The sequence below is a fragment of the Procambarus clarkii genome, chromosome 16, assembly GCF_040958095.1.
Source record: "Procambarus clarkii isolate CNS0578487 chromosome 16, FALCON_Pclarkii_2.0, whole genome shotgun sequence".
In the NCBI taxonomy this organism is placed as follows: Eukaryota; Metazoa; Arthropoda; class Malacostraca; order Decapoda; family Cambaridae; genus Procambarus; species Procambarus clarkii.
This window is the reverse complement of record NC_091165.1, coordinates 24434166-24448488: the sequence shown is the minus strand read 5'-3', so window position 1 is coordinate 24448488 and position 14323 is coordinate 24434166. Positions and strand designations below refer to the sequence as shown.

The following is a 14323-nucleotide window of genomic DNA, read 5'->3' as shown; positions in this document are numbered from 1 at the left end:
TGTTTATAGAGTCGCTTGTCCTCGCTGTTCTTCGGGTACGTTTGATGATGGTAAAGGCGAGACCAGGGGTGAGGATTTAGTAAGGGGAGAGGAGGAGACATGATGAGGGGAGGGGAGGGGGAATGGGGTGAGGGGTTGTAGGAGTGTGGGAGCAGTTACCAGGTCAGGCACAAGGCGTCGTTGTGCACGCACCACCACCCCACCCAACCTCCCAGACACACTCACACACACACACACACACACACACACACACACACACACACACACACACACACACACACACACACACACACACACACACACACACACACACACCATTTAAAATACTCATGTAATCAGAGTAAAATTCCGCGATTCAATTACAATTATACTGATATAAATGTTATCCACTTATCTTATTAAATCTTATAAATTGTTATATTAAATTCAATAATAATCAAATCTATTGAAAACTGTTGACATGTGTTCAAAAGTGATATTTTTTTCAAGTTAGAATTGGTGTAGAGGTCGAATCATGGTTTCAGTTGGTGCCTAGTTCAGCTTGTTCCCGGGACAAACACGGCTAGTTGACGGCACGCGACACATAAACCAACGAAGCCACGATGTATTGGCTCAAACGAGAAGTGATGCAGCTATTCACACTGAACTGCACGTGTGCCCTTCACAATTCTAGATAGAATTCAAGAGTGGTTAGTTTTAATGCGTCCAAGGGGGCACATTTCAGTTGCTGAGGGCATCGGCGCAGTGAAGTATTGCGCTCAGGGCACTAGACAACCACTGGATTACTTAGTGAAGTTCTATATATTTTTGTTTCACTGATCAAGACTACTAGAGTTCTACGAAGTAATTTCATACACAGAAAGGAGGCGCTCTTCAGGCGACCTAAGCCACTATGTGATGAATTAACGCGTCCGAGGTGAAATATTAACTACAGTCCTAAGAGTAGGGATAAGTCAGGCCGAAGCTGCACATCTCCTCTCAGCAAACATTCCAGTAACATCGCCTCCAGACACACCCAACACCTTCTTCAAGAGCTTAACACCTTCTTCAAGAGCTTATAAGTGGATCAATTTATTTTGTTAAGACCTCCAATTTACGGATTTTCAGTTCTGTCTAGACGGTACATAAATGCAGCTTTATATTCTACCATGTAATAAGCCTGAACAAAACTGCAGATGACGTAAGTCAATACGAACAAAAAAATACAAAATAAACATTGCAGTGAGCATATAGACAAATGCGAGGCAGACTTTATTTAGACCCAAATATTTATAATCGTGCATCTGCCGCCTCTAAATTTTAATTTTTTTTTTTAATTTTGCCCCGAAGGGCGAGTTTATTGGGCAGCGCCACTCATTTTGTGAGTGGACACACCGCCATAGCAGCATGTACAACACTCCCCAATAGGAAGAAAACCCGCTGGGTTGTTCATCCTGTCACTTGTACCCAGACACAGCTGGGACTTGCTTAACTGCCTCTATTTAACATTTTTTCACAGTAATACTTGGCATTTATCAGTAATGCAACTAAATTATTGAACCAAATTTTACCGGCCTGTAATGATTGGATATTTTCAAAACACATATATCTAAAACATACATATTATATATATATATATATATATATATATATATATATATATATATATATATATATATATATATATATATATATATATATATACATATGTATATATATATATATATATATATATATATATATACATATGTATATATATATATATATATATATATATATATATATATATATATATATATATATATATATATATAACAGCTTACTCAAAGTTAAGTCCCAATAAAGCTGGGGAGTAACATTAACTTCCTCTAACTAAAGATTCTGGATATAACACGGAGAACCTTATTGGCTATATATTGCACTCTATTTGAAATCGTCTTTTAATTTATTTATACTGTTCCTATTCAATGAAAAAATCGCTTATATTATGAACATTATCGGTCGTAGCTCTAGATTAATAACTCACAAGGTTCATCACGCTTGCTGCTCTCTACTTCCTTTTATATCCTTTTGTAATAACTCCCTGTTCAATGTTTACTGTGCTAACTTTTATGTTATCAGTTAGACATGGTAACTCTTTGTTATCTGCTAACTATGCTAACTCCCTGTTATATTCTAAACATGCTAATTCTGTTACATGCTAAATCCCTCTTATCATGTTAATTATGCTAATTCCCTGTTATTTGATAAACATGCTAACTCAATTAAAGTTTAGTTTATCAACAACAACAACAGTTAATAAGTTAAACTGAACAATAGTAAATTAAAAAGGCAATGCTTTACGAATTGCATTAAAAACCCGTTTTTGTTGAATTAGGAAAATAATTTGCTACTCAATAACCTTTCAAATATATACTGGTTATTAAATGTTCTCATCAATTTGAAAGTAATGCATAAGCATGTGATGCATTTGTATTAATACCATCACCCTTACGATTATCAAGTGTCTATAACTACCACAGTGAATGTATATCCGCTGAATTGGTCGACCGTTGACATGCTGTTCAGAGAGAGACAAGATGGAGCCATCTGCTCGGTCGACTAGGCAAACGTCATTTTATTTTATTTTTCGAAGCAAATGCGCTTTATTAGGCGAAGTAAGGACAGGCGAGGTTTGGTTAAGCTAGGCTTCGTTAGGCTAGGCTAAGTTAGGTATTGGTTAAGTTAAATTTGGTTAGTTATGTCATCAAAGTACGAATATCAAGTAGATATACATACACAGTGGTAGGCATACAATCAACTTATAATAATCAATAATCTTTCCTTCAATTGATGTCAATTGATAACGGCTATAGTTAACGGCTCGGGATGTCCTATTTTTATTTAAATTTGATCTAGGTTAGCAACTCTCCACGTTAGTGGTATAACTCCCTATTTTTTGTAGTCATTGAACAGGCATGTTAGAAACAACTTGCCTCGTTAAGGACCACTAAATTGGCGACGTCACAACATCTGTGGGGATTATATAAGACTGACAACAATAACTGTGGATTATATAAGACTAACGACAATAACTGTGCGGATTATATAAGACTGACGACAATAACTGTGCGGATTATATAAGAATGGCGACAATAACTATTTGGATTATATAAGACTGAGGCTTCACGACAACTGTGAAGGTTATATAAGACTAATATATATATATATATATATATATATATATATATATATATATATATATATATATATATATATATATATAAATCCCAGTCTTAGTATTATTATTATTATTATAGATATGTTCGATATTATCTGATGATAATTATGCAGTTATTTTCTAGTTTGTTCATTTTATAACATATATTAACAGGAAATAGTGCTGTTACAAATAAAAGGGATGAAACCTAAACCCGTTCTTACTAAACATTAACAAATCTGCCTGAGTTCCTTTACGGCGGAATAAGACAAAATACCTAAAGTAGTGCCAAATTCAATTCTTCCAGCTTTGAAGATGTTCTTAAAGTCAATTTTTTACAATAAACAAACAGCAAACAAATAAATTGTGGATACGTGTTGTAATTTTGATGTCATTGTTCTATAAATGATTAAATGTTGAGCTTATTTGTGTAACGTTTCGAGCCTGCTAACAGGAGCACTCCTATTTTTGTTATCGTCAACAGACATCATGTAAATGGAACAGAATTTACCCTCTGCAACCAGCCCGTTATCCTAAGGTTTCCCAACGTCAAGAAAACGGTCAATTTAAAGTGTCCTCTCCTAACCTATCAGAGGGCCTAAAGCAGAAAACGGGACAGTACGTCACTTTCGCGAGCCCCTTCCATTTTCTAGTACGACAATTTTTGGCCTTATGTAACGCATACCATCGAAATGCGACGTTCTTTGTAAGAGGAAAGATCGCTGTAACACTAGTCATGGAAAGAAGACCCCTCAGTTATATAAATGGTTAATACAACTCGCCCCATAAGGGTCAGAGGAGATGAAACTGTATGCAAACCCAGACAGTGTTGGCTATGTTTATGAATACGATAAGTGGTGGGAGGGAGGGTGGGGGGGGGGGTGCTTGTGGGCGGTGGGTGGTGACTGGTGGGTGGCAGCTGCCTGAAAGAGGGCGACCATGGTGTCAAGTTAAGCAATACTATTCCCAGCTGTGCTTAACTTTAATTTGTTATTTTGTGGAGCTATTGAAATCATTACTCTTCAGAGAAATGCAGCTAACATCTCAGTAAAAACACTAACTGGGGATACTTTAATTCATGGTTTACTTTAGAATATGTTTTATTCGAAGTGTGATTGAAGTTGGTATTCTGTTAGGCTTAATTTTGCCTTGTATGTCAACCGTAGTATTTGATTTACTTTCCCTTAATAATTTAAAGCGTCTGTTGTAAGATAAGTTTCAGATGCATTAATTACATAAATTACACCTCGTGAAAATTGACGACATAAAAAAAATATTAGCCTGCGACACAGATGAATCTAGTCCTTATGTATTATATAATAATTTATCAATAATTTATCGACCTTCCTAAACAATTCCAGCTTGCTGTTTAATTTTTTTTCTAAATTGCATTAGTCAACGTTTTGCCATTTTTTTCTGATAACAAATGTGTCAAGTGATTAATAATGACGTGTTCTTGAACATTTGTGTTTGCCTAACTTCCCTAAGTTGGTGTTCTAGGATGTAAAGCTTAGTTCTCAAGAATTCAACCAGCAACGTGAATTATTTACCTCGTAGTCTAGTCCACGTTGATTTCAATTTGAAATTGCGAATTATAACATGGAAACAAGATCGTCAATAATCGAGAGGCAGGCATAATGGCGTTTACCATAGTATATTATGTTGGCAGAGTATGACAGATTAAAGTGGTGGAATTTTTATGTTAGTAGTTTTAGTAAGTGTTTATGGGGTATTCTTTAGATATATTTAACGTAATCTGTATAAAATGCTTTATAATCTTGTATTATAAAATCAATTAAATGTTTTATATAGAAGACTGTATATCAATTTAGTTATTACATAATAATGTGTGAAATTAGAATCTGTGCTATATCTATTAATGTGCTGTTTAGTGTTTTTTTCAGTTTTGAAATTCAGTACATAATCAGCTGCTGGCTACCAGTGTGTGATTGGTACCCGTGTTTAATGTGATTCGGTGTGACCAAAAAAATGTTATTTACATAGTGACCTCATATGGTTTTTAAATTGGTTCTTGTGACCTTGAATGGATTGAGAGCAGTATGGCGATGATCTGGTAAGGAATTAGAAATTCCATATGTAATGGATGTACATGGAAAAAATATAATGGACTCCTATTATACACTGAGAACCGTGAAGTGGTAGCATCATATACACAAGGAGGAGTTTAGTGAATAAATCCAACAGGAGCCTTGATGAGGGTTCAAACCTATGCGCTGGGTGTTCCCAGGCAAGCTCTAGTCGACTGCGCCACGACATGGTAAAAAGAATTGCAACCTGGAGTTCTTTTACCATGTCGTGGTGCAGTTGACTAGAGCCCGCCTGGGAACGTTCGAACATAGGTTCGAACCCTCATCAAGGCTCCTGTTGGATTTGTTCATTGATATATCACGTTAATGTGATTTCTCTGTGTATAGAAGAGTTTAGTGATAACTTAGCATCCCCTGGGAGCAGTGAGGTGCTGACCTGGGAGCGGTATAGCCTATGGTGACCTACTGTACTCAAAGTATATCTGGTGACCTAGCATGATCTGGAAGTATACCTGTGACCTAGTGAAACCAGGAAGTATACTTTATGACCTATAGTAGTATGACCTAAAAGTATACTTGGTGACCGAGTATGACCTGTAAGTATACTTGGTGATCTAGTATTATCTAGCCAGCCCATCCTCCTAAAATAAAAGTACTTATAGTAACTATTTGGTGGAAAGTACCAATAAGTAGTGATGGATCACCAGACAGTTGACTGCTGTATTATTGAATTTGGACAAACCAGAAACTTTTATACAGCAATATAAATATAAGACCTAGCCTAACCTCTCCTAACAATTCTAGAACTAATGCACGCTATTCTAGGCCTAATATAGTACATATATATGTGCTATATTACGCCTAGGAATATTTACATTTGGTTTTTAGCTTTATTTTTTCCGGACTATACAATTAATAGTACAAAAAGTGATTTACAGGCGGTCCATCAGTACATATTGGCACTTGGGACCAAACAGTTATTTTAAGTTCAGTACTATCCTTTCAGGAGGATGGGTTGGATCTGGACGTGTGCATAGTGACCTAACATGGTCTAGAAGTATATCTGGTGACCTAGTATGCTCTAAAAGTATACCTGGTGACCTAGTATGGTCTGGAAGTATCCCTGGTGCCCATACTATGATTTGGCTGTAGTATACCTGGCTTTGCGCCGTGGAGAGGCCACTCCAGACCGACAACCAGAGCGCAAATCCATAGTCTCCTGAGACTGGTGGATGTCTACTACTACTACTATACCTGGTGAACTAGTATGACCTGGAAGTATACCTGCTGACCTAGTATGACTTGGCAGTGTGCCTGGTGACCTTTTATGATATAGAAGCATACCTGGTGACTTAGTATTGTCTAATAGTATACCTGGTGACCTAGCATGACATGTTTGTATACCTGGTAACGTATTGTGATCTGGTAGTGTATCTGATGACCTAGTATGGTCTAATAATATACCTGGAGATCTAGTATGATCTGGACGTATACCTGGTGACCTAGTACGACCTTTGAGCAGTGCGTCTTGCAATCTGCTATGAAGAGCAAGCAATGTAATGGTGAACTAGTTTTGCCTGGGAGCAAGTGTAATAATGAACTAACATGGGCGAGGTAGGTCTAGTGGCTTCTCACGAGTGAGGGTCAGTGATGTATATCACTGACCCTGATATACATCACTGATGTATATATGATGTGATGACTATCACTGACTATATATGATGTGATGACTATCACTGTGTATATATGATGACTATATGTGATGTGACCTATTTGATGAGATCAGTGTAATGACCTATTTGATGAGATCAGTGTCATGACCTATTTGATGAGATCAGTGTCATGGCCTATTTGATGAGATCAGTGTAATGACCTATTTGATGAGATCAGTGTAATGACCTATTTGATGAGATCAGTGTAATGACCTATTTGATGAGATCAATGTAATGACCTATTTGATGAGATCAGTGTAATGACCTATTTGATGAGATCAGTGTAATGACCTATTTGATGAGATCAGTGTAATGACCTATTTGATCGTCTTGTGTATAGGTAAGTCCGGTGTATCTGTGGTCAATTATAGCTGATGAGTGTAGAGACCAATCATGGGTACGGCTAGTGTATTGGTGATCGTTCATGGTTGAGGTCAGTGTAGGTAATGGTTGAGGTCAGTGTAGTTGTAAATTATCGTGGGTAAAGTTAGTGTAGTGGTGAGGCAGGATGTGTGTGTAGTGACGAGTACTCACCACCGCCGCCATATCCGTCGTAGTAGTCTTCTTGGGGTTTGGGCTTAGGGTCTGCTGCGGCCCATGGCGTAACAGAGGCGAGCAGGAGCAGCAGCAGGAGTAGGGAGGGCAGCGGTGGAGGCCGCCAGGCGGGCGCTTGGAGCCGCCACATGGTGGGGCGCGGGGCGGCGACGGCGGCGTCCCTTGGGCAGCGCGGCGTCGGGGGCAGCTGCTGGGGGTGTGCCGTCTGTCCCGTCGGACCCGTGTGCCCGCGGCAGCCAACTACTCTGTACTGAGCCCGGGCCCCCACCGCACTGATGCGCCCCTGCCCTGCACGCCCTACACCCGTCATCACCACCACGCCCACGTCGACCCCCCAACCAGACCCCAACACGCCCACCCACCCACCATTAACACCCCCCCAAGCCCCCGTACCACGCCCACACCCATCATCTGTGCTCGACCCACAATCACTACGCCTGCCACTGCCACATACACTACAACAATAACTTCATTAACAACTACCAACTACAAACACTGAGACTTATATTACTAAATATCGTATGCTCAAAATATTCATAACAGCCTCAGAACCCACTTCTAGGACAGAAATCTTTTGAAATTGAGACCATGTATAGTAATTACTATATTTATTCAGATTTAAAATATTTGTCTTCGGAGAATCAAAATATGGGATTATGTACAAGAAATAACATACATTTGGAACAGGATAACTGACCTTGTAAGGATAATACGATAGTTCCACACACACTACCATTATAGGCGGAGGAGTTATCCTCCTTAACCCGTAGGTCTTAGGACATACTCTCCAACACTATATCTGTGATTGCCCTGTTATAAGTGACTTTAGACCAAATGGTAAGAGGTACTTTGAGCTCTGTAATTACTTCATACACTCAGGAATATTGGAAGATATTCTTGTGCTGTACCCAGATTTTGCTAGTGGGGGACTAATAGATCAGCCATACATTTTATGTTCTCTCCTGATTTTTAGTCCGAATTGATTTGTTTTTGTATTGAGGCAGGTATGTTCTCCCCTGATTCCATGTATGACTAACCATCCTGTGAGATGGGAATATTAGATGAACTCATAGCTAGTTTTTGATCTACACTGTGTAATCTTGCATAGAGAAGGGGGTAGCAGCACATTGTTGTGTATACCTAAGCTTGTTAATAATAAAACAAAAAGTCTCCAGAGTTATCAGTTAACTTTTGTGGAAATAAATTGTTGGGCGCATTTTCTATCACCTAATGCAGCTGTTCATCTAGCCGTAAATAGGTCCCCAATAGTTAGTCAGCTTGTTTGTGTGGTTGCATCTTGGGGAGAGTCGGTAGTTCAACCTTGTAATAATTCATTGTTACAAGACGGTAATTGGGTTTGTGAGACTACATAGCATTGGTGTTCTACATTCTTGCAAAGCCACTAACACCCATTTAATAGTCTGGACCACAGGGACGATAATCCTCGGACCACCACAAGGTAGAGAGGACGGAGTGCTGCCAGATAAATTACGACTCTTCTATCTTATCCTATCCCAAATCCTTATTCCCTTCCAAGTGCTATATAGTAGTAATGTATTAGCGCATTCTATTGATAATTACCTTACCTTGCGACTACAAATAAATCCTTTAGACGAAGCCACTATACAAAAATATAGAAGCAATGTGCGCAATATGCACCTCCAGGTGGCAGGATCTGAGCAGGAGTGTTGGGAGGATGGCCGGACATAGCATCAACACTACAGTAGTTAAAGTGCTGTAAATAGTGTTAAAGTTAATACATTTTTACGAGACCTCCTAAGCCTGATAAAAGTTAACCAACATGATTTTCTTATTTTGGATAAAAGTACTATGAGAAGATTTATACAGTACATGTTATATAGATTACAATACAGTAATGTATTAATTTAATTCCGTTTAAACCGGTTAACGATCTCATAGTATTTTATTGCATTTTTGGAGGACTGTTCCACAATCAGCTATCCTATAGTGCAAGTTTCTGTTTTGATTGAGACAGTTATTTGAGTGATTATTATTGTAATTATTTGATTATTTATTATTTGATTTAGTTATTTGTTATTTGATTGAGTGTTGATTGACAGTTATTTTCATTGAGACAATGTGGCCCGGGCAATTGAAATGGTTGGGCACGTTTCCTTTCACCTGACAGTAAATAGGTACCTGGGTCTTAGGTAACTAACTGTTGTAAGGTTGCATCCTGCAAGAAGAGTCATACATAAATGGATCATCCAATAAAAACAGCAGATTCTTAGATATTACTACTGCTCGACTTAAACTCAACCATAAATACAGTATCACTGGGAATTTTCATTACCTGCTGATGTAGACCTAACCAAATATAAACTGTCAACTAAATTATTCGCATTCCCTCTGACACTATGTGATGGAGTGCAAAAAGATACGTGAATTCAGACAATTCTGTAACAAATATTCAAGAAATATGTAAAGATTTAATTTAAAATGATATGCTACCCGAAATTTTTGCCTAATATACCCAGTTTGCTAATTGTTGGTAGTAACTGGGTGATTATAACCTTTACACCATTACCCCACTGGTTAAGGGGTGGTGTGCAGGATAAACATCAATTATGGCACTGGCTCTTCACATATGTCAGTTGCTTAAATTTAGAGACTACTTATGGTATGTCTTGAGCAATGTTGACGTGACAATGTGCATTGAATTTTGGGGTTCAGTTCCCAAGCCCATTATGTGCCCCTGTAACCCTTTCCACTACCGCCCACAGGATGGGTTGGGGTGTATATTAAATGAACTAAGCTAAACTATACTAGTCGGCTGCATGTATACACATTTGGTACATGCACTAGTCTGTTCAATGTATACCACCTGATGCCTTACTAATTGAATCTATACATAAACACTATCTGTACCAGTCTGCTCTATGCATACACACTTGGCAACTATAGCAGTCTGCTCCATGTATACACACTTGGCAACTGTACTAGTGTGCTCCATGTATACACACTTGGCAACTGTACTAGTCTGCTTCATGCATACACACTTGGCAACTATAGCAGTCTGCTCCATGTATACACACTTGGCAACTATACCAGTCTGCTACATGTATATGCAACTGGCAACTGTTATATATACACTTGGCAACTGTACCAGTCTGCTCCATGTATACACACTTGGCAACTATTCCAGTCTGCTCCATGTATACCTATTCACAGCAGCATACCAAAAGTATTTTCCTAGCAGGGCAGATCCTTCCTTCCCTTCCCAAAATGAATTAAAAAATTTAAACAGATAATATATGTTTTGCATGTAGATTTTCAAACAGTATAGTTCTCTCATAAGGACATTGCAAATATGAAAAATGCAAATAATTAAAAATTTAAGTGGGCTTATATAGGTATAGATGATATTTTTATTTTTCAAGGCAATCCACTTTATATTGAGAAGTTCTTCATGAGCAAATTGGCAGTCTAATCACTCGTAAAAAGACTACCAACTCCTAAGCTGTTGTATGAATGTTTGTATTTTAGTTTTCAAAACTCATTAGAGGGATACAAGACAAAATTTATGCAGTAATGTGTGCAGTCTGCTCCAAGACACTTAAATGCTATGTCTGAAGGAATTATTTGAAACCGAGACTATCACCAAAGTGAAGTAGCTTTCTCGAGATACTGTGTGGAAACCACATGACAAATATAATCAATGCAAAACTATGAAGTATCCCACTTCCCAACTGGCAATACCCATTTAATAAAGGTTATAAATTATTGCACACTGTATCAAAATATTTATTACACTTGGATGTATAGCAGTGAACATATATTTCAAATATAACTCTCAAGCAATAACAGAGCCAAAAATTTAAAAAATTCACATCTTACAAATTTACATGGAACTTTGATTGCTAACTAGTTTAATTACTTTATGTGTGAAAAAATTCATTTGAATCCCCAACCTTATTCAGCATAGTCTCATGGTTTCTGGCACCAAAGAAATAAGGAATATTACATCGTAGTCAAAAATAATTTCAAATCCCCCAATTGGACTCGTACACCTCAAAACTGTTCCAATAAGTATTCTCTTTCATTGACATGGTATGTCCCACCACCAAAGAACATTATAAATACACTAAAACATCTGTGGATACCATTTCACACCCTAATTCAAATTCACAAAGAGACAGGCACAAGAGATAACAAATTACAGTATAACAAAACCAATGAATAAAATTAATCATAGTTCAGGGTGGATTATCACTAAATGCCCAAACACAGGAAATGTGAGTCCCTCAACAACCTTCAGGAATTACTGACCATTTAAATTGTTGGCAATGTAATATTCTGAGGATCAACTGCATACACACAGCAGTATACACAGTCCAAGCCATAATTCTCATATTGCCACTGTACAGTGATGAATAATGTAGCAATACATAAAAAAACTGCAGTGTTTGTATTTCATAGCAATAATTAAAAAACAGTGATGTGCAACACCACTATTTTACAAGCTACAGTGATGTACGCCACCACCTTGTTACAAAAACAAGTGACGTACACCACTATGTTACACATTCATGTACACCACCACCATGTTACAAAACAAGTGATGTACACTACCACATTACTCAAAACAGTGATGTACACCACCACATTACAAAAACAACAGTGATGTACACCACCACATTACAAAAATAACAGTGATGTACACCACCACTGTGTTACTAAAACTACGGTGATGTACACCACATTACACAAAAGAGTGCTGTACACCACCATGTTACGAAAACAACAATAGTTTACAATGCCACTTTATTTTAACATTTCAGCACAAACTAGCAACGCCTTAATTATGTTCAACACAATGGAAATGTTCAATAAGACTGACATGGACAACAGAAGTCACTAGTTCTACAACAAACTTGTGTTTAACCTTGGATTGCAAATAATTTTTGTGTGAAAACCACAGCGAAGATAAAAGCCTTATACAAAAATATCCAAGACACTGTCAAGTTCAGTTGGTTTCAAAGATTCATATGTTTGAAAAATGAAGTAAAACATTTAATGGGTGTTATGGAATAGTACTTATATTTTTGCAATTAAGTACAGTACATGAATTCCATATGTTAGTAATTTTGTGTGAGCTTTTTATGTATATTTTGTTTCTGTAAAAACTTTTAAAACGATAGCTTTCATTTGTTTTGGTCAAGCAGTATAAAGTATGCATTATATTTAAAATTAAATATAATGCATATAAAGAAAATAATTTGTATAAAAAGAGAGAGCATACATTTTAATATCACTGATAATACTATTTCAAAGAAGGTCAATTAAAACTACTGCATCCATAAAATATTCATTGCTCTGGCACTAATTCATCTAAAAGAATTAAATAGAGCACTGTACTGTACTTTTTTATTATGCATTAATATTCAGTCACCAAATGCACATAAAAGATGGTTATTTTAAAACTGGCAGTATGCAAATGTTTTCCTGGTACACACACTTTGTGAAGCCACACTCTATAAATAAGTAAACACAACAATGTTCTTTCTTTCCATACTCCATGGAGGACACTATTTTGCTTATGTATTAACCTAACAAGTATGAGTGAATAATCCTCTGTGCTTAATGTGGAAATACACCACCACCTCATCAGAGAATAGTAAGTACTGTACTGTACTGATCTTCCGTCATTCATTAAGAACCATTAAATCATTATGCAAAGTTCTATATGTGGTTGAAGAGAGCACAAAGTGCTGACAATGCTGTAGATTCAAGCTAAACACCAAGATGAGAGCAAACTTATTTGTATAGATATTTCACCTGTTGGGACTCTTTATCACATATAACAGACACAAAAAGAAAAAAGAAGCAAGACAATGCGATGTCAGTGAATTTATTAACTTAACAAGTGTATCACTGTTGAACTTGTTATTAATGTACTCAATGGCATTATTGCCATTAAATGATACAAAATTGGACAGAATGAAGGAAATTCATTGAAAATTCAACTGACAGAATTGAAGGAAAAGTCAATAGTGTACAATAAATTCTTCATGTCTATCATCTCACGGACATCACCTCGCCAACCTTTTACTCTTCATAAATACTAGTTCTCTATATTAGATTTTATAAATCTCTCTCAGGCAAAAAGTTATCTACAAATAAAGTCTGCTTCTCATCTTTGTGTTACTTTGTGTCATACATGGCTTATAAGGAGGTGGCACATGGCAGTGTAAATTACAAGGTAAAATGAGAAATGTATGAACCACAATCAAGATTACTCACTGTATCACAGCATAATTACCTGAGACACAGAGAAGTCCTGTCTTAATGAACGAGTCCTTTATTTTACCTTCTCAGTTAAAGAAGACACGACTGATGTGCCTCAAGTTTTTAAGAAATGAGCATTGCTTTGACATTCCACCTCATGTTGGCCTCTGAATGCATTATAGAGATGATGAGTTAGCCAAAGAATCTGCCTTCAAAGAAGTTGATTATAACCTTGGATTGCAAATAAGCCATTTGAGAACAATAATACACAAAGAACTTCAACAAAATCTTGTAGATCTAGAGTAACGTGAAATCTACACTAGTAATTCCATCTATCATCATACTATCATGCAAAAAAAGCCACACATTTATGGATCATCCAATAAAATCAGCAGATTACTAGATGTTACTATTGCCCGGCTTAGACTCGGCTATAAATATATCTGGGAATTTGCATTACCTGCTGATGAAAAATATCTAAAAGACAAAATGCAAACTGCGTCAGCATAATTATTCGCACACCTTCCGTCACTATGTGATGCAGTGCAGAACAATACGTGAATTTGGAGACAGCTCTATAA

General features: G+C 37.1%; 2 protein-coding genes across 9 annotated transcripts in view; both read right to left on the bottom strand.

The window, feature by feature from the left end:
• The window catches only part of LOC123760044 (collagen alpha-1(II) chain), a 37487-nt gene extending 29669 nt beyond the window's left edge, over nt 1–7818 (bottom strand). For all 3 annotated transcript variants that reach the window (XM_045745440.2, XM_045745439.2, XM_045745441.2), the window contains exon 1: nt 7473–7818. In XM_045745440.2, the coding sequence (XP_045601396.2) occupies nt 7473–7803 (331 nt within the window). In that variant the 5' untranslated portion in view covers nt 7804–7818. The remainder of the gene's footprint in view (nt 1–7472) is intronic.
• Nucleotides 7819–11244: 3426 nt separating this feature from the next.
• The window catches only part of LOC138365187 (signal peptide peptidase-like 2B), a 36199-nt gene continuing 33120 nt past the window's right edge, over nt 11245–14323 (bottom strand). For all 6 annotated transcript variants that reach the window (XR_011228728.1, XM_069325310.1, XM_069325312.1 and 3 more), the window contains one exon: nt 11245–14323. This exon is cut by the window's right edge and continues 1163 nt beyond it. The gene's annotated coding sequence lies outside the window, so the exon portion shown is untranslated.